At 35.5% G+C, this 21,521-nt stretch overlaps 1 protein-coding gene and 2 pseudogenes across 6 annotated transcripts; 1 reads left to right on the top strand and 2 right to left on the bottom strand.

Annotated features, from left to right (window-relative positions):
• The first annotated feature begins 946 nt into the window (after window positions 1-946).
• LOC105038153 (probable protein phosphatase 2C 11) lies at window positions 947-14,538 on the top strand. Of its 6 annotated transcripts, none has more exons than XM_019848587.3 (13): window positions 947-1,111; window positions 2,775-2,842; window positions 4,305-4,369; window positions 4,463-4,581; window positions 7,627-7,690; window positions 9,858-9,966; window positions 10,132-10,285; window positions 11,317-11,442; window positions 11,567-11,690; window positions 11,776-11,852; window positions 11,983-12,035; window positions 13,529-13,583; window positions 13,959-14,538. In XM_019848587.3, exons 4-13 carry the CDS (start codon window positions 4,465-4,467, stop codon window positions 14,169-14,171), a joined length of 1,092 nt encoding a protein of 363 aa, XP_019704146.1. In that variant the 5' UTR covers window positions 947-1,111; window positions 2,775-2,842; window positions 4,305-4,369; window positions 4,463-4,464; the 3' UTR covers window positions 14,172-14,538. The 6 variants fall into 6 exon arrangements, with proteins under 6 accessions (XP_019704146.1, XP_010912165.1, XP_010912166.1 ...); XM_010913863.4 differs by having other exon boundaries at window positions 4,457-4,581; XM_010913864.4 differs by having other exon boundaries at window positions 948-1,111; window positions 2,775-2,819.
• A 1,051-nt stretch (window positions 14,539-15,589) lies between these two features.
• On the bottom strand, window positions 15,590-17,311 carry LOC105038167 (uncharacterized; annotated as a pseudogene).
• A 1,009-nt stretch (window positions 17,312-18,320) lies between these two features.
• On the bottom strand, window positions 18,321-21,165 carry LOC140854751 (zinc finger BED domain-containing protein RICESLEEPER 2-like; annotated as a pseudogene).
• Between the last annotated feature and the right edge of the window lie 356 nt (window positions 21,166-21,521).

Below are 21,521 nucleotides of genomic sequence, written 5' to 3'. Positions count from 1 at the left end.
GTTTTGTCCTTCGCTTTTTGGGCAAAAGGTGCCTCGTAAGAGAAGATATGCTCGTATCCCTCTTAAGTATATGCACACATTAGAATTGTCCGATATGGGACTATTAAGGGAGGTCCCCCCACAGCCTGCCCATAATATATACTGTTGGAACGTGTAATAGCCTCTGTAACATCTGTATAGATAAATGCAAAGAGAGTTTCTGGTGTCACAAAAAAAAAAAAAAAAAAAATCAATCATTCTTTCATGCAAAACGTACAATCTGAACCTAAGGTGGTCGCGAATATGGACTCGTTGGGCATAAGCCTTTTTAAAACCATTGCCAAGAAGATCTCTGCGGCCATTAGACAACCTTGTTTGTATGCATTAATTCCAGAGCAACACTAGTACACTCTTAGTAGAGCATTTACAGTCCCGAGGAATGAAACCATTGCCATTTTGATTTCTAGCCTGTGCATTTGCTCTATTAAGTGAAAAAAATCTGATCAATGGAAAGCAACCAAGATGCTTAGAAAACAACATTCTAAAAATCCAAGCAGCACTCGGAACAAGAATATTGAATATAACAGCTTGGAAGTCCAGAAATGAAACAATTTCAAGTGACCACAGTCTTTACGGGCATTTCCTCGAACGGCCTGAGAGCATCATCCAAGCTATCATTTCTCGCCAAAATCCCATCCAAACCGCGCGATAGAAAGTCTTCCCTCTGCAAGAAAAACAATTAAAAAAAAAAAAAAAAAAAAAAAAAGCCAGGAGGGACAGAAAATGAGACAATGATAGAGGGTATTTTGGTCATTTGGATATGACCGTGAGCTCGACAACGCCGTCACTTGCTACGCTGGATGGAGGGGCTGCTTTGAAATCGATGTCAAGGATTTCTTAATGTAGTTTTGACAAAGTACAGGGAGTATGAAGTATATTTCTTTTCTACAAAAATATTATTAAACAAATAAAAACGGGGATTAAAATCTTTTCTGAATCGCAAAGGTCGCCTGGCCGGTCCCACCCGAAACCAAGAACCCTTCATCCCTCTCCTTCTCTCTCTCACATCCGCCTCCCTTCGTCTCAATCTCGAAGAAATCCGCCTCGCATCGCCTCCAATCGCACCTCTCGCGTGAGTTCATCCGAATCCCCTGGTTCTCCCCTGTCTTCTGATGTTTATTTTGCGTTGATCTGTGATGTCTTTGTCAGAATTTAGATTTTTCGGTGTGGATTTCTTGTTTTCGAGCAGATCGATGCTTTGGATTTCTTTTCGTGCTTTCTTTTTCGTTTTTCTTCTTTTCCCTGTTTTATGGATATCATAGTAATGATATTATGGTGGTTGTTGTTCGTTTCTTGATTTGTGGAGAGATTGATGTTCTTGAAAGTGTTTTTCTCCGTACGGAATTTGATCCTGAAACTCTGGTTTCTCTCCGAGATAACAAGAATCAGTAGATATCAGTTGAAAGAACCCCTCTATATTGCAAAGTTATCTAGATTTTGGTTATTGGGCTTGTGGGTTTGAATAATTGGTAGACTTCAACTCTTCCATTATGAAGATCGAATGGAATTGAAAGCAAAGTTCTTATTTTACAGAAAGAAGACCGGCCCAGTGGGATATAGTGTTGGATAATTCTTTAGATAATGCTCTATTGAGGGTGTGGGCGGGTACCCACAGACCGACCACATTCATTGGCCCCTGGATTTATACACTGGTTTGCTCTGTCTTTCAGGAAATTGCGATAAAATTTTCAGGTCTTACTAGTCTCTGCACATGATCGGTGGTTGCCACTTGCCATTGGGTTGCCAAACAATGGGAAGTAGTTTATACATGATACATATAGACTAGTAGAACTACCCAGTTGGAGCCCCTTTAAATAATTTTTGTCAATTCAGGATTGGATGGTGGGAAAGGGCTACCTGGCGCTGCCAACTTCTTGTTTGAGCAGCTTCTCTGTACCATTAAGCCCAGCAACTACCAGAACATGATCTCCACTTTCCTCATTGTATTATGTTATATTATATTATATTATATTATATTATATTATAGCTTACTGCAAACCTGGCATTCACCATAAAGTGGCAAACAACTATGATTGCTAACTTGAGATGCCTCATATCTGACGGTTCCTTTGGAAATCATTGGAGATGTTCTGGGGACTGATGTCCAGTCAATATTTGTCATTGATTGCATCTTTTATTGATGAAGTGGTGATCAACTCCAACCTAGTAGTTCATCTGTGTGGCTTAGATTTATGGCTTCTGGATCAAGCACAAAAATTTGATCATTTTAATTCTAGTGATTAATGTGTGAAAATATGTTATAGCACTGCAGGTAATTTTTGTGGATTGGGGTAAGAGGGTTTTGATGATACACCATCCTTAACTTTGTGAAGAGCTTTCTAGGTAATCTGTTATCAAAAATGATGGTGGTGTGGTACTCTCAAGTTCACAGCTGTCAAGTGCTCCCTTCAGGGTTTGCATGACAGCTGAATCAACCGTAAGCCAGCATTCATAAGTTCAGTTTGATAAGTGCATGCTAGACAGCTGCATGATTGAGATACTTTTGTATGCATGTGATCTGGTAGTTCATTTCTCACATTTTCATATTAGATGTCACTTTGCTTTTCCCAATACATGCTGAGGACATGCTAGTCCGGCTTTGATATCTCATGATGACAGATTGTGCAAGGTCAATGGTCGTTAGAGTATTTGTACTCCCCTTCAATTTGTTTTTTCTCAAATGACGGCTTAGTCCCTGTCAAATGTCCATTAATGATTGTATCTATGTTGTGTAGGCTGGAGTATATGTGGATTATGCATTCCAGAGATCGAAGACAATGGTGGGCACTTGCTTAAATTTCTGGTGGTTACTTTTTCAAGCTAAATTCTAGGTGTTTAAATTATTGTGTGACACTCGATTTCACCTTGCCATGTTTAATTGTCATTCTTGTCAAATAAAAGAAATGCAAATCAAGGTTCGAAACCTTCAGATGAATTTATGAAAGTAACTAGATCCATTCATGCACTTGATTACCTCTTTGCTGTTGTTGATAGCTTTGGTATCAATTCTGCACTAGGATTTGGTTGGGACATGAAATATATTTATATTAGGTGTTTCACATGATACACATGGCAAGACCAGTGCAACGGCATTCTACAGAGTCAATAAATAATTTCTTATTGCTGGAAGTTTTATCCAAGTGTTGGACATGGAAGAACGTTATCTAAGTTGATTATTTATTATAAATGTCTGATATTATCATATGCATATATCATTTATTGGACAAAGAATATAAGGAAGTATTGTGGCTTTGCAGTCTTTCTTTTAAGTCAACGTATCTTGTATCACAAAGTCAACAGAAAGCATAATGATCAAATTTAAATTGATCTATACATGTATAATATAGTGTCAAAGAGTATAATGTATTCCTTTTCTTCCTCATTCTAGTTTCAGATTTCTTTCTTTGCATCCACCCTTTCCTTTTCTTCCTTGTTCTAGTTTCAGATTTCTTTCTTTGCCACTCCCTTCCCTTTTTATATTTGTAAGATCCGTTACGTGTATACTAGTGCTCATGTTTTCTCCAAAAACGGAAATGAATGAATCCTCTTTCTTTCCTTCTTTGCTTTGTTTTCATAGATTTTATTTCTATATGCTACTTATGTATTAGATATGCTTAAACTCCAACAAAGCTTATTTTTTCCATTTTGTATAATTTATATTGTTGTTGCATTTCTTAGAAGTGCTGTAGGTCAAAATGGGTAAATCCAAGATTTTTTTAAGTGTTTTTTCTAAAAAGTTTTGAAGTGCAGTTGATGAAATGGAGATTGTTGTTCTTCTTATTTTGGATGGAGCTGGTTAGTGATGGCCAGAGTAAAGTTGGCCTGAAACATGATTATTTTCTGCTCCAATGTTGCTTTTGTTTCATGATGCTTTCTTATTCCTTCTAGCCTTTAGCAGGTTTTCATGGGATAAACGCGTCCTTTATACTAGTAAAAAAAGCACCATTTTGTTGTTGATGGAGGATGTTGCACCTTTCTGTGACAAAAAACCAAACTGCATATGTATTCCAAAATATCACAATTCGATGACGAGCTCTGCCTTCACTTTTATTGAAATTGATTTATGAAAAAGGGTAATTATATCTTAAAGTTATGCTAACATGAAGGTTGAAGAGTAGGATTTGATACGAGAAGTCCTACAACTTTTTCTTTGACCTCTATATTGTTGCCAGCCTATTCTTTGTCCTAGTTCTCATAGTTCACATCAATATTTTCTAGTGATTTTGATGTTAATTGCCTAAACAACAAGCCCATCTCTGTAACAGCATGTACTGACTTAAGCAAAATCGTGTTGAGAGAGACTGCTTTATCTGTCCAGCAAAAATACAAGGTGTGTTGCCTTCTTTATTATTTTTTCCTCTAGTTTTTTTGTTAGTTTGCTTGTTGTATTTATGTGAAACATTTTCACTTCGGCCAGCATCAGATATGGGAATATATCTTAGCACTCCAAGAACTGACAAGTTTTCTGAAGATGGTGAGAATGGCAGGCTAAGATTTGGTCTTTCATCTATGCAAGGATGGCGTGCAAATATGGAAGATGCAGTGAGTGTTTCTATTCAGAACTTCTTCTGCTGTTATTAGCATTTATTGATACCAAAACTGTGGCATTAATGAACTTAACTTTGTAATCGATCACATGTTACCAACACTGATATTAATGAACTCAATTTGTAGCAGTGATTGACATTGCACACCAGAAAGCAATCTTTGTTTTTCTTGGGATACAGGCTGCACAGTTCACAAGGTTTCGTATATTGAAGAGAAACCAATGGATTAGAAGGCCATGGCTTAGTAGTCTTGAAGAAATTAAAATTCTTTTCATAGTTAATTGGCCTGCGTTTATGAGAATTCAATCCACTTCACTATATTATATAGGTCTTCTTTCCTTGGCACCTTTAAGGAAACTATGGATGGGGTGGGTGATAAAGTGTTCGGCAAAGTCATGTAATTTAAGATGTAATATTTATGGAATTGATTATCTCATTATTATAGGGAGCTTAAAATATGTTTGTTAAGAGTAATGAGCAGTGTTGATTGCAAATAAGGATCCCAAGTTTGATGTCACTGCTTATTGGATGTATTTATTATAATGAGCTGGAAGAGAAAGGAGTCTTCTGGATAACATGGTTATTGACGATGTTATAGTGATAATACACACGTCTGCTTCCTTCATTCAGACAAGTATCAAATATCATGCATACGCTAGTCAGTATTGAACTTTGTTATATTGTGGCAAGCAACAAAATTCTGTAGCCCAAAAGGCTACATGGAACCTAGCTTTAAAGTTTACAAATATAAGCGAGGAGAATGGATAACTAAATTTTTTATTTATACGGCTATGATGAAATTAACATATTGGAATATAAACCAGGCATCATATGCATCAAAAAAAAATTCGATAATCCTCAAAAATTTGGAACACTTTGACAAGCATGTTTGTGCTGTTGAAGATAACTCAAGTATACATGATAAACTATGTAAAACATGTACTGGAATTTCTAAAAACATATAACAGAAGCCATGGTAGAAGCAAGTTGAAAGCTTGTAACTATTGGGCTCAGGAATATGTCTGAATCCTAACCGTAAACAACTATTAAAAATATTAAACATCCTTTCTTTCAGAAGAGCATGTTTACTGTGATGCATGAAAGGAACTAAAGCTAATGCACGATTGAAGGATACACTAATAGATATCAAATATAAATGAAATTATAAAGAAATAGACAAGAAAACATTATATCGAAGAAGCTCAACAGGACGAACCAGGTATACAAGATGACAGGAAGGCTGGCTGTCATATTCCAAACAAAACATAGATGTATTGTTCAATGTTTATAAAATTTTATTCTGGATATGTTTCTTGTTTTTCATATATATATTTTTGCATGGGGGTAAAAAGATGTCCAATAGAGGCCCTAATGACCTTTAACAGTTTTACTTTTTTGACTTTTCAAAAATACTCATTTGATTTTTGTTTGCTTATCTTTTTGATTTGATGTTCGCTATGCCTGTAAGTCATGTAAACGTGCAAGCCAGGAAGCAATCATAGAGATTGACCTTTAACATGCATAATCCGATTATGACGTCGTAACTGGACTCTCTGAACCTTCCTATTGATATTCAAGTGAGGTCTAAATCTATCTTTTGATCTTTCTGAGAAATTATTTTTGTGACTCACCTGTATGACATTTCCATGTCGATACACCTATTGCAATATTTAGGCTGATATGGTAAAGTAAAATAAAAATTTGAATTTGAAAAGAAGTAATTATAAAATAATTAGGAAGAGACTGCTCTCTCTCTCTGCACAACAAATTCTAGCATTCAGTTATTGACCAAATTAAAAAATGTAATCTTTTGTCAAAAGGCAAAAGATGATATTATGGTGGGCCAAAATCTTTTTCAGTCACAATAGCAGTTTATATATTCTTGAACTCAATCTGCATAGTTGAACTATATGCCTTTCTGCCAGAGTCAAGATACCTAATACTAAATTCATGGCCTTATTGGTAGCATCCAGAAGAATTTGCATAATTTTGTGAGGGCAATTTGAATACATATTTCATTGTTTATTTACTCTCTACATAATGAATGCCTTCTGCTCCTCTGGAGCACCTTATTGACATTGTCCTCTTTTTTAGTTTTGTGTAAACCTTGGGATCTTGTTTGGTCTCTCTCTCTCTCTCTCTCTCTCTCTCGTGTAATTTTAGCAACTGAAGTGTATGGTGGTTATCACTACCTTTATAAGCAGTGCTGTACCAGAAATACACAAAATTAGTAATACAGAAAAGAAAAAGAAGGGGGGGGGGTGTCTCATATAGGTTATGTAAGCGCTGCAACAGCAAATCAAGTGCCAGACAGATCAGATTGAATGAGTACCAAACACAGAAAGAATTATGTAGCTAGAGCTTAGAAAATCGCTTGGATTCAAGTTTATATTGAAGGCATCCAGTACACTGGAACTTTTTATTGAAGATCCCTTAACTAGTTTATGCAGAGATGATCCAAGGAGAATGCGAGGGCATCGGTGCTGTATATGTCTGTGTGTGATAATTTCAAATTAGTGAACATCTACAAAGGATTTATCTCAATTTGTGAAAGTGCAATAGTCGTAAGATGGCCATAATTTTGATAGGCAAATACCTAAATGTGGGACAGACTATACTCATTGATGTACCAGATGTTGAGCCTTTGTCTCTTGTCTGTATAGTAACTGCTAATCAAACCATGTACCACATGGATGTGTAGATGCTTGTTGTTCAAGGGCCCCTATTCATGAAATTGAAATATGTTGTGGGTAGAGTTTTGAAGATTGTATTACTTTTAAGTAATTGTGTCAACTGAATAAGGAACCTTTGTGTGGTATTAGTAATCAATTTCACATTCTAAACCTGTAAATTTTATAGTTGAGATCTATTGCCATGCCTAGCACAATGCTTGCAATTGCATACTTGTATCGAAGGGCTGCCATCTAAATATGACTTTCTGATGAGATTGTACCGCAAGCTGTCTGTATTCCATATGCCATATTTAGTTTAGGAAGTTTGTCTTCCTCAATCATGTGTTCTAATACACAGTATTCTTCAGCATGCTGCATTGCCAGATCTTGATAATTGCACATCATTTTTTGGAGTTTACGATGGCCATGGAGGTGAGTTTTAGGTTCAATTTCCTTCCTTGTATTCATCAGCATTGCATGTGATGCCTTGATTATTTGTTTGAAACTTCTATTGTGCATCATCTTTTTCCTACTTTGAAATTAAATTCCCTTTGTCAGTTATTGTGTGATTGTTGCTTCAGTATGCTGATTGTGCATTTTGCCAGATGCACTATTAGCATTGGTCTCTTTATCATTTGTTAATGTTCTATAAGAAGTGGAACTAGTTGTCTTTTTATTGGATGGGTAAATAGTTTGTGAATTCTAGTTGTCATGATTGAAGAGCTGACTGAAAACATGAACTGTTATACTAGGTAATTTCCTTGAATTCATTGGTAAGAGAAATGGTCTATTGTGCAGGCTTATGCTTATATTACAAGTTAGGAACTGTGCATATGCACCATGCATTTTGCTTATTGTGCTTCTTGATGGTTAGGGCTGTATATTCTTAGCTCTTGATTCTTTTTGTCCACAAATGTATAGAGATAAGAGTTTGGGAACTAGCTCGTATAGCATTTTGCTGAGCCTTTTGGTTGTTATGGTTTATTTGAAGCACAGCATTTTCATGAGGTGTTGATTAGTGCTAAGTGGTGTATTGCATGTGTTCGGTGCTTTACTAAGCAGATGATGCATATCTTAGTAAATTATTGGTTATTTTAGCATATGATGCAACCACAATATTGAGATTCTCAAATGCAAAAAAATAAAATTTTGGAAGAGTAGGATTTTGATTGAACGACTGAGTTGATGACAAAAATTATGAAACAAGTAAATAAAGTTAAATTTCAATGGATAAGTAGAGTAAATTACTTTCTTCGCAATTTTCTGGGATCAAATATACATTTCTATATTCTTATGAGCAACTTTAGCAAATACATCTCGTCAACTATTTATATTGCCATGACTAAAGTGTATAATAATTAGTTGAAATATTATCTTCCAACAGTTTGATGAGCTGGCACTGAATATTTTGGTTATGCTCTTCATATGAAGCTTAATAGGCATGAAAGTGGCTTTTATAGTTTTAGCTAGAAATTTTTATTTTCTTCAAGGTGATTGTTTGAGCATATTGAAAGCATCTACAAGATTGAATGATCCAGCCACAAATGATTACTCTTTAGTGAAGCAGTGTACTTTGGGATTATTCATACTAGTTTGAAAGGTAAGGTACCCTTTCAGAATGGGGCACTTGGTCTTGTTGACTTATCTCTATAGGAAATATTTTAAGGGTTAATTCTTCCTGACCTTTGGTTCCAAAAACCGCTGAAACGGGACATTAAGACCTGTACCATACCATTTCTGCAGGAAACCAGCACCATTATAGGTGCCAGGATGATGAAATAGCTATATCATTACATACCAGCTGAAGTGATTGTACATGTCCATATTGGTGCATAGGGGCGTTACTGTACCAACCATACTGGGCAGTACCGTATGTACTGGTTGGTGCTGATGATTTATTGAGTTTTTGGAATATGTTAGTTTCGGTATGTACCATTGTTACTGATGCTTTTCCGATACCATACTATTGTGATGGAAAATGGTGTGGGATTTGATATTAATATTTAAAGTCTTGTTCCTAACACTTACGACCTTGCATGTTGTGAGTGGCTAAGAGTATGAATCTCTGTAACCATGGTCTTATACCTTGTCCCAGTTTTATGCGGTTAGCTATTTAACTTATGAATTTATTCCACCAACCATAGCCATCAAAAGAATAAATGTTTGAAATGATACGAAGTTCTGGAGTTAACATGCCTCATGTTTGAAATGAGATGGGTAAAATGGCATAGATATATCACAGAAATGCCGATGACTCAATGCCTTGATATCTTAAAGTGTTGCTGTAAATACAATATATCTTCTATTTTGTGGGTCTGTCTCTGTGAAAGCATACATCCATATCTCATCCAAGCACCTGGAATTGCATGTTTGAACTCACATGAGACGATGTGATCTTATAGTTTTTCCTTGAAATTTTGAGATTTCAAAACAGCCAGTGTCTTGTTATAATCTTGATTAGCTTATCTGCATCGGGAAAAAAGTTGATATTCGCTTCAGAGTGCTTTCATCCTACCTATATTTTCTTACATATTTCTTTTGACTAAATCATATTATGAAGTTGTAGTGTCAGAGTTGGAGTAATACTTTGTTGTTTCAGGAAAAGTCGTTGCTAAATTCTGTGCAAAATACCTCCATACACAAGTTGTCAAGAATGAAGCCTATGCAGTGGGAGATATAGGTACTTCTGTTCAGAAAGCTTTCTTCAGGTATTTTGTTTCGTTACTGTTTCATATCCATTTTTTTTAATTTTATGTGCGACATAAAAGGTCTTGCGCTCTTTTTGCATTTGCATGGGGTGCTTGGTTGTTAGTTGGACACTAAATACATATCGGATATCCTTTTTCTTTCTTTTTCTTTGTTTTTGGTTTCAGAATGGATGAAATGATGAGAGGACAGAGAGGGTGGAGAGAACTTGCTGTATTGGGAGACAAGATAAACAAGTTCACTGGAATGATAGAAGGCTTAATTTGGTCTCCAAGAGGTGGTGATTTAAATGATCAAGGGGATGACTGGGCTTTTGAGGAGGTAATATCTCACTGTAGGATACAACAGTTTCGTGGATCTTTAAGCTTATTTAATATTTTCAGAAGACATATTAATGGAAGGCTTTTTTTTTGTGTCGTCAAAGAGACTATTAGTAGGGTATATTGAGAAGTGACATCCATATGTTACAGTCATATATATGCAAGTTATTGGTTTGATCATTTGCACAAAAGATGTATCTAATGAACCCACACTAGATGAGTAACCTGCTTAAGTAGTATCCACTCCTTGATCCATTGATGTCTGTTAAAGTTGTGTGAAATGAACTTGCCTGAAGTACCTCTGGACTGCCCTTGAGAAAATATTTTAGAATCTTCTCGAGTATCTGCACATAAATAATATCATATCCACTGCTGGTGGTAGGATTTCAGCTACTACTTGTACGTTATTGAGCAGGAATCCCTGAACATGGCAAGATGGGGGGCATTGGGTCATTATAATCAGTCTATCATGTAGGTGAATATAGCTGACAGATATTTTTGGTTATGGAAATTCTTTTATATAGTCATTTTTACTCATGATGCCTGTCAGAATTAAGTCATCTTCTATAACATTTTCTTTTGTAATGAAATCTCATACATATGAAGCTTGACCTCAAAATAGAGCTCTGTGGATCATTATGACACGACCTCAGCATAAAGTTTAAAGAACCATAGAATGGACGGCTAGGAATTTCAATTTGTTTTCTTTCTTTTATAATCTCAAATCTAATCATCCTAGTAAGTACTCAAATAGGAACATTAACTAAACTTTTTGTAGAATTATCTTTTCTTAAAAGAAGGAGTGAAGGTGGTATTGGCAACACCTCATACATGGTGGGTTTTAGGTAGTCACAACATATCATCATACTGTACAAAAGCCTGCCTCTACCATTTGCTGTTCCACTTTAAGTTTGACAACAAATGGCTTTCATATAAGTCCACTTTTTTTCATGACATTTCATTTGCATTTTAATGAGTCGAAGCATTCCTGATACTCCCAAGAGATGTTATAACATGAAATTTTATAAACAGGGTCCGCACTCTGATTTCTCTGGACCAACATCTGGAAGCACTGCTTGTGTGGCAATTATAAGAAATAACCAACTTGTTGTAGCAAATGCTGGTGATTCACGTTGTGTAATCTCAAGGAAGGGTCAGGTATGTGGTCAGATTTTTTTAAATCCTTCTGCAGATGTTTTAAGCTCATGGTGCTTATTGCTCTACCAGCCACCCAATGTGGATGTGAAGTAGGATGCACTTTCTTTTGTTTTTCTTATTACAGGCATATAATTTGTCAAGGGATCACAAGCCAGAACTCGAGGCTGAGAGAGAAAGAATAATAAAGGCAGGGGGTTTTATCCATGCAGGACGAGTCAATGGAAGTTTGAACCTTGCAAGAGCTATTGGTACTTTATAATGCGGCGCAAACAATATGTAAGGATGCTTTTTGTCTCAAATATTTGCATGTCTTATAAGCTTCTCTTCTTGCAGGAGATATGGAATTTAAGCAGAACAAGTTTTTGCCTGCTGAAAAGCAAATTGTGACAGCCAACCCTGACATAAACATTGTAAGTATTATTTCTATGCTTCATCGTCATCTGTGGTCTTGAATAGTTTTGTTAATCTAGGACCTGTTTCTTCTGTCATGTCATTCTCTGTTTGTGTGTTCTTGAACACATGATTTTGGCTTTGTGATAGGTGGAGCTTTGTGATGATGATGACTTTATCGTTCTAGCATGCGATGGCATTTGGTATGACCATGGCTTCTATTTAATCCCTATTTCAAATGTGACTAAAATCTGGATGTTTGCGATGTTTTATGGTGAATGTTCTTGACATGTAACTCGTCTAGAAATACTGTACTTTCTCTTTGGAAAAGGTAACGGAGCCATAGGAATCACACCACACACAATTCACTTTTCTGGACTTGATAAAACAGTAACTTTTCCTAACAACTTCTCTTGTAAGCTGGAGTTCGAGGGGTACATATTTCCATAACTGTCTCAACAATTTCATTCTACCACAAGATTGTGTTGGTTTGCACAAATTTTTATTCCCCAACACTCTGAACCATATAATGTAGCTTGCCTTCATTTTCTTTATGAATTTTTCTCAAATTGTCAAGGTATGCATCAGATCTAGTGAGACCCATAATCCTATGTTCATTTCATGCACCTATTTCTGACTCCATTAGATATGCCTTCTGTCTCACCTTTATTTTGTGTAACAGATAGAAGATAAAAAAAATGTTAGCATTATGAAATGTGTCGAAGCTGTCTATGATGTGAGCCCCTTTTTCCAAATAAGTGATGTCTGCAAATCTTCTGATACAGTTGCTACATCTTCACAATATTTACTAAATATGGGCTACATGTTTTCTTATTATCAATGGATAGTAATGAATAACCTGAAAACTAAATAATTATAAACCCAAAAAACTTCTAATTATAATGTATTTCACATCCAAGAAGAATGAGATTACTAAAATATTGACCAATCAATTACTGTAGCCTTTGTCTGCCTGTCTTGGTACTGTTTTGATGCTTGATAAATATGGAAATTGCAGAATATCTAGAGGATCGGGAATAGATGAGAACATGTTAGATAGCAAATGCAGATGCAGTGACAGTGCCATCATTTGGTATTTGAGAAGATTCTTAACTAAAGCCATGCTGAAAAGGCATAATTAAGAAAGCTGAGTATTAGGAAGTTGATGCCATAATATTTAATAAACCAGAGGAAAATGTATCATATGGCAAACAAGGCCTGCCTTCCATTACCCCAACATGTTAAAGTTGGCAGTTGGCCTTTTTTAAGTATTATTGATTGATTTTTTTGTACATATGATAAGTAATAGCTTTTATTCGCCTTTTTCTTTTTTCTGTTTCAAAGAGAACATGACTCAGTTGATATTGGTTGGGCTGTGGCAAGCTGAAACACAAGAATCCTTTATCTTCCACAATTCAGAGTTTCCTAGACCCATTTTCAAGCAACATGATTAATTTTAAATTAGCAAATTACGAACTGGACAAAATGCTTTTTTATATTTGTTCTATTTATCTTTAGCCTTCATACCTTCATAATGGAAGTTGGAGATATGAACTATGATATAAATAATTCTATGTTTTCGGAGTCGGTCCTGATCTTTTAAAATTTAAGATTATAGATGTAAATCGTGAATTCATTTTAATTTTTGACAAAGTTTTGTGTTTGGTGACATGGTCTCTGGATTTATTGTTACTAGGGATTGCATGTCAAGCCAGCAACTGGTGGATTTCATCCATGAGCATATTAACACGGTAAGTAGAAAATTCTTTTCTGAAACTGAAGCAATTTTGTGTAGGCCATGGATTACAAGAGGTAGGAAACAACAATATTTCTTCTAGTATGAATCTTTGGATCCCTGTGTGCTGCAATATAAGCCATGAGCTCCAAACCTTATGGCATGCTTCCTGATTTGCCTTGATATTGCAGTCATATTTGGTAAGGTTTTTGTTGCAAATTCTTGCATAAACATCATTGCCATGTTGTGATTTTTGGCTTTTGATTCATCATAGATGAGACTAACTAAGTGAACTCCATTTTCTTAGTTTGGCTTTTGCGGTAACGTTCACCAAGAACATGTGTTCTACAATCAGGTCTTTTCCCTTTCTGACAAAAAAATGTAACTGCAGGAAAGCTGTCTCTCTGCAGTGTGCGAGAAAGTCCTTGACAGGTGTTTGGCACCATCGACGGCTGGTGGAGAAGGATGTGATAACATGACTATGATTCTGGTGCAGTTTAAAAAGCCAAACAGCTCCAATGGTGGCAGCTCTGAGCCATCAACCGAGAGTGGTGTCAGCTCTGGGCAATCAATACAGACCGAGCCAGAGACTGACGTCAACTAAGTTGCCAACACATTGTAAATTTTCTTGCTGGGCCTAATTTACCACTGTCAGAGAATCAGCTTCGAGTTCCATATCAAGTGGACTTTGTGTGGTCAGGCATCAGTAGAAATAGAATGCAAGTGATCATCATAATTTAGTAAAATGGTCTAGAAGGGACACCCCTCGAGCAGAATAGAAATGCTTGAGCAAGGGGTGATTATGATAAAAATGTACATATATGGAATCATTGACTTCTTGGATGCCTATAAGGTTTGTTCTTTTTGTTAGGTTTGTCTTTCAGAACAGATTGGCTAGACCTGTCATCTACTCTACAATGACTAAAATTTATCGCGGTATGAATACGTTGATGCATCAATTTCTGTTGTCATTCAGCATTCGTCTTACTCTGGTAGTTAGTGAAGAATGCATTCTTGGAGCAAAACATGGTGTAAGCCGTTCCTCGGCAATTTTTTTTTTTGAAAAAAAGAAAAAAGAAGAGGACTAGGCTATCTGGTAAGACAACTAGAAGGTTGGCCATCGAGGTTAAGCTTTAGGCCTCGGACAACGATGCAATATGTTGACGTACCATTTGCCCCACCAGAAAATGCTATGAGTACTGAGATTCTTATCAAGTTGTTGAGCTTTTTGATGAGTCCTATTGTTCAGCCACACTTCTGGATAAATAAAATCCTACTCACTGTAATGGAAAATCGGGCATGACCGTCCGTGTTTGTGCAACCCTCCTTGCGGGACCACAGGTAAGGGAGGAAAGGTCAAGAGGGCTGTTTGGTTCTTTGTAACGTTTTGTAAAATAGAATCATACATCTGAACTTCTATAGTTTTATAAAAAATAAGGAGAAGCTTGATTAATTGTTTTTTCTAAACTTGTTTTTAAGCTTTCATGACCTGTTGAATTTTAGAAAATTTGTTCTCTCAAAGTCAACCTATAAAGTATTTTTGCAAAACATTTATTTTAAGTATTGTATAAAATTGTGCTAGTAAAAATAGGACTGGAACTGGACCAGGTTGGGTCAGGCCATACATCTATTCGAGCTCGGTTCGTAAATTTTTTATGGGTAATTTTTTTATAGGTTTCAGGTTGAGGTTTGGTCCGAAAATTTTTTAAAATATGAGGTCCGAGCTGAGCCCGATGCGGGCCCAATTGGACTGATCCGAATCTAATCAGTTTGGTCTAAACTCAGCCCAATCGGGCCAATCCGGCCCCAATCGGTCTAGCCTGAACCCATACCATTGCTGGACACTATCTGCATTATAGGAAAATCCACAGACAAACTACATTTCAAGGTATGTCCGGACTACAACAAAAGTTAAAAACATTATCTTTAAGGCAGGAGTGCAGCCCTTGAAAGCAACTGAATGAGAAAGAAAAAATAATTTTATAGTTATTGCATTATGTTCTTTACATTAATTAGTCTCATAACACGTCTTAGCTCCAAAATTCAGTCACCACATCAATAACCTAGACAATCTGTCAGACTCCGTTTAATTATCTCTGCTTATATCATACAAATAGGGAAAAAAAAAAATAAATCCATCCCTCCAAATCTAGGAAAACTGATATATGGAGCTTACTATAACTTAAATTGAATTCCTTATACTCCCGACATTACTGATAAGAAGCTCATGGATAACAGGTTTGGCCTTCCCTCAGCTTCTTTATATGCTATACAAATTGGCTACTTGGATCCTCTTATGTGCAGATTGGTAAACTATTTCAACCATGCATCGAAACCCTTCTCAGAGCTCTTCAGCCTATAATGTCAAAAATGGACGCATACCAAAATCCCGCATGCATACTTAACCTAATAGTAGAAATTCGAGTCCTTGCAGGAACAGATGCATCCTTGCAGAGCACTGAACGCACTTCCATGATTGACCTGGGTGGCTCCAGGTCTTTCTCCTGCAGCGTATTACCAAGCAGCTCCTGCATCTGTGATGCAAATGTGTCATCCAAAACCTGCATCATTCAGATCATTATTCAATCAAAAAGATTCATAGGCATGAATCAAAGTAATCCCAGATACAGGCTATAAACATCCTAGAAAAACCTAGTTTATGTGGAAAATATTTACAAGAACTAGTCTACTTACAGCCACCGTCACTCGTGCACCTTTATACCATGCTCTGTTCTCTTTTCGATTCTCCAAGAAACTAAGGACATCCTGTAACCGGACGTAATTAATTATGTTTATTACTATAATCAATAAGCAGGTGGTGATGCATTGCAAGGTCGTCATATAGTATACCTATCCCATTCGATCCCAAAAGCCCCGACATACTGCTACAAACACAAGAACCTCAAAGACTGTATGGAGGTGATTAATTGTTTGAATAAGTTGATCCTTCAAGGGTTGCGTTCTGCTTCTAATATCAGGTTCTGCTATAGTATCCTTTGAGTCTTGGATGATCTGTGGGTTTGTCTGCATACCATTTCAATGCCAACTTAATTCAGCAAGTCTAAACCAATCCACGGAATACTTCTAAAGCAAATTTTCAGATCATTTAGGTAAAGATAATAAAAATAGTTGGTCAGCATACAATTTAGTAACAAATAATTAGATATGAACAATGTATGAGCCTGAAGATATGAAATTCAAAAGCTATGTTTTGAGTAATACAGAGCAACATGACAGACAAGGCAATGTTTAACAATCACATAAGTTCCTGATATAAATTATACAAAATTTATTTAGTTCAAAAAGTAGATATAAAAAACTTACTTTTGAAAGTCTAATTTCTAGCTCATCCTGCAAATAATTCAGCATAATAGTCAGATTCCAACAACATCTATGCAGAAAGGTATCAACATAATAATCCAATTTCTAGCTCACCCTGAAGATCTAGCATGGCCGGATTAGTTGTTAAAGTATCAGCACAACCAGTTAAATTTGATTATTAAAAGTATTAACATAAAGATCCAAACTATAATAGCTATTCGAATAGATGTTAGTAAATTAATGTATCAATTAAAGATAATTTAAACCAACAACTCCAAGCAGCACTATATTCATTGGCTGCATTAATAAAAATTATATTGATAAACTACAAGATTTTTGGTGATCATCATTCATCGCTGGAGGTGGAAAAAGAAAACAGGAAAGAAGGGTGCATCTAAGAACAAAAAATAATAGAAAAGCATATCCAGACAATAGAAGGGTGCTTTAGATTTTTTAAAATTCTTCACATGAGTTGAATTCCAGCAAAATATTTTTTCTCCATCTTCATTCATCCATTATCATGAAAATCTACATTTAGAATAAACTAAATAATTAGAAGATGAAAAAATTTAAATATGAAGATTTGTAACTTCATATGAATTAAAATAGATTTTACAGATACTTACATAATATTATATCTATATCCCAACTTTACTGCTTGGCTCGCTCCAGGGTACCATCATCCGCAATCAAGCTACTTGTAACTATTAACACATTTCAATCATAAATCTTTAAAATATAAATACTATAAAAAGTAAATAAAAAATATAATATAAATTTAAAATATTTATATACCTTTATTGTATTCTTCACAAAGCCAATCTTGGGTACAAATTAAGGCTTCAACAGTAGATGGGCTCAATGAACTCCGATATTGATCTACAACTCTATTGCTAGTGCTGAATATCGATTCTGATGAAATAGTAGAAACTGGAATAGCGAGAATATCTCTAATCATTTTCGATAATATAGGATAGACTGCTACATTGCTCTTCCACCATATCAAGATATTAAATTGCTGGTCCCTCAAATCAAAAAGTACATCATCATCCAAATAATTATCTAGCTATGATCTTTTTGGTCTTTTCGAAGTACTTTGATTTCTAAACTGATCAAAATTCATACCAAATTTTATTTTACTCAAATTAAAAGAAGAAACTGAATTTATATCCTTTTGTCCATCAAAATCAACTGTTAGCTCACTTGAACTCATAGAAGGCTGCACTCTTGTTGCATCTGCATACTCATTATAAAATTTATAAAGACAAGCACGAATATCATCAATCTTCTTCTTGCTCTCTTGTGCATCAAATACCATTTGATAACAAAATTTTATAGATATCACCTTTGATCTCGGATCTAAAATAGAAGCAATGACTAATAAAATATTGCACTGAAACCAATATTTATTAAATTTTTTTTGCATCTGATTTGTCAACTACTTTAATATATCATAATTATCATTGGTGTCAACACTCTCATTTATCAATAGAGCTCTAATTCTCCAAACTTCTTTTATATAGAAATTAGATATGGGATACTTATAATCAGAAAATACTTTAATGGCATCTAAAAAGCCTTCTAAAAATTTAAGAATTACATCAGCTTGTTTTCATTTATCGTTGCTGGGACATACACATGAATACTTAGTTGCATATCTAATAAAAACATCTTTATAAGTAATTACATCAGTCAACATTTCATAAGTAGAATTCCATCTTGTAGCAACATCCAAATTGAGCCCTTTTTTAACAGAAAGTGTCATATGTTGTGCAATTTTATTAAATCCTTGCATTCGAGATGGAGATGCAGACACATATCTAATAATCTCTCTTATGCATTCGATAGCTTCATAAATTATTTTCATCCCATCCTGAACCATAATGTTTAATATATGTGCACAATATCTAATATGACTGTATTCTCCATTAAATAACATTCCGTAAGAAAAATGATCTTGAATCCTTTTAATTACAGCATCATTTATGGAGCAATTATCTACAGTAATAGCACAAATTTTAGAATCTAATTTTCATTCAAGAAGGTACTTTTCAATAGCAACTTCAATTGCAAAACTTGTATGAGGGTATAGTAGTTTCTTAAAACTAATTATCTTCTTATGTAAACTAAACTCGAAATTAATATAATGTGCCGTGAGAGAAATATAACCAATTTTTTGATTTGATATCCAAATATCAATAGTGAAACTTATCCGAAAACTTAATTTCTTAAATATATCATACAATTTTTTTCTTTTTGCTTGATACAAAATCATACAATTATTTCTTATTGTCTTATGATCAATAACATTAAACAATGGCTGAACAGATCTCATAAAATTTGAAAAAATAGGATACTCAATAATACGAAATGGAAGCTCGGCACATATGATAAATTTTGCAAGCAATTTTCTACTTTCTTCTTGGTTGATTTTAAAAGACTTCACCGGATCTTTTAAACTTCCTACTATTAACATTTGATTAACTGCATTCTTTTGATAATTCTTGCAAATTCTTTCAAGATGCCGTTTAAGATGACTTGTTCCTCCTTTCGTACTATCACTTAATATCTTTTTACAATATTTACATGTAGCTATTGATCCATCAGATTTTTTTTTCTCAATAAAATGAGTCCATACCCAAGATCTTTTCTTAAAATTTTTATCACAATCAATTTTAGAATTATCTTCATTTTTGTCACCTTCATTCCTTATATGTTCAACAGTCTCATTTTTAACCATTTTAGATTCAGACATTAGAAAAATAATCTGCATAAGTAACATTATAAATTATTCAAAAGAACTAGTTAATATCAAATTATAGCATAAATCAAAAACTATGTATAACTATGCATCCTAAAGCATCATCATGCATAATCTTATAGGCTATAGGCTTGGCACAATGGTCACTCTGTTTAAAGCAACTAAGCAAGAACATGTTATCACCTCAAGACTAGAAAGTATCAGATCTCTTTACCTCTACGCTCCTTTCCTCTAAGTGTCTAAGCCCAGAGATGGTGACAGGTGAAAACTGAGTATGCGAAGATCGATGTCGGTGCTGATTGATGACTCCATGACCGAAGATGAAAGATCGATGTTGCCACGTCAATGATGACAGGTGGGGGAAGATAGAATCTTGGAGTCGATGATGGCAAAAAATCAGAAGATCAAAGACGGAAGTCGATGAAAGCCGCCTGGAAGTCCGACGAACACCGATGGCCGATGGGTGAAGAGAAGACATCTGAAAGATGAAAGACCGAAGATGAAAGTCGATGAAGGCTACTCAAAAGTCCGACGAATATCGATAGCCGATGGATGAAGAGAAGACACCCAGAAGATGAAAGATGAAAGTCGATGAAAGCCGTCGGAAGTCCGACGAACACCGATGGCTGATGGGTAAAGAGAAGATACCTTCATCGGCGATGGGAGAAGACGAAGATGGCTATGATCGACGAACGGACAACGACCACGATCCACTCTATAGCCAGGGGTTAGGGCATCGCAAGGGAAAGACGAAAGGCCAGGGCTGGGCGACGGGCTTCGGGCTATAAATCTATAGACTATAATCCTATTCGGGCTGAAATTCAGGCTGCGAGCTAAAATTCGACGGGCTGAAATGGGCTCGGGCGGTGGGCTGAAATTCGTGCTGGTTCGGGTCAAATTGATGGGTTGAACTTCGGGCCCGACTCGGGCCGGGCCAAGGACATACCCGAGCCTGACTCGAAAGACAAATGGGCTCTATAATTCAGCCTAAATCTGGATTGAACTATTTCAGACCTAGCCCAAAGCTCGGTCCGAGTCCATTTCCAGCCCTAAGTCAAAATTGCAAGCAAACAAGAACAGGTGATATGGAAGGGCAGGAAGGAAAAGAAAAACACAAGAAACAAGGTTACTTTGGGAAAAATAGGGGTTGCCACGTACCAAAAAAAGGGTTCCAAAACCTAGTCCCATGAACTTCTTGTTTTCCTCTTCAGGTGCAATGCACATCATGCTAGATATACTTGGTTGTGAGGGAATCTACTAAAAAGAAAAAACATAATTAGCCTTTTTACAAAAGAATCTTTTCAAACGTAGTAACATAATTGTGACAGAATTTTTTTTGCAACTAAACAAACCTTTTAATTGGCTCCTTATTTCAATGTCGTTTGGTATTTTAAAGCATGAAGATGATTATTATCCTTGCTGCAATATGCTTATAAATAATGTTTGTAGTTCTGCAACTTTTTGTTTATATGTTTCCTTATTCCTGAAAATGCCATCCTTTCATATTTTTAAAACATTTGTGGCTTGAGGGAGTGGGGTAAGGGCAAGTTTAGCAGTATTAAACCAGAATTTATGCTCCTGGACAGTTGAAGTTAAACTATGAAATGTTTATAATCTTTGCAAGCACTCAGTATCATGCAAGGTTCCAACAAGAATAAAAAGAACCGACAATTTGCATTCCTTTTCGATGAAAAAAAATTATTGTCATAGCCAAACAAAAAATAATGATCCGTTCTTATTGGAAACACATATCCTTTAAAGGTAAAACATGTGTTACAATATATAATTAGTCGATAACTTTATTTCTAAATCAAAACATGCTTCTTTCATATGATAGTGGGAGAAATGGAGATTAAATATGTGTACAAGGAC

This window comes from Elaeis guineensis, chromosome 1 (assembly GCF_000442705.2).
Source record: "Elaeis guineensis isolate ETL-2024a chromosome 1, EG11, whole genome shotgun sequence".
In the NCBI taxonomy this organism is placed as follows: Eukaryota; Viridiplantae; Streptophyta; class Magnoliopsida; order Arecales; family Arecaceae; genus Elaeis; species Elaeis guineensis.
This window is presented reverse-complemented; position numbering and strand designations above follow the sequence as displayed.

Bases quoted from the DNA above. Each gene is read 5' to 3' on its own strand.
- LOC105038153 (XM_019848587.3), top strand. From the start codon at position 4,465: ATGGGAATATATCTTAGCACTCCAAGAACTGACAAGTTTTCTGAAGAT. The intron at 10,286-11,316 runs GTAATATCTCAC...TTTTATAAACAG, and splicing joins ATGACTGGGCTTTTGAGGAG to GGTCCGCACTCTGATTTCTC. The intron at 12,036-13,528 runs GTATGACCATGG...TATTGTTACTAG, and splicing joins CTAGCATGCGATGGCATTTG to GGATTGCATGTCAAGCCAGC.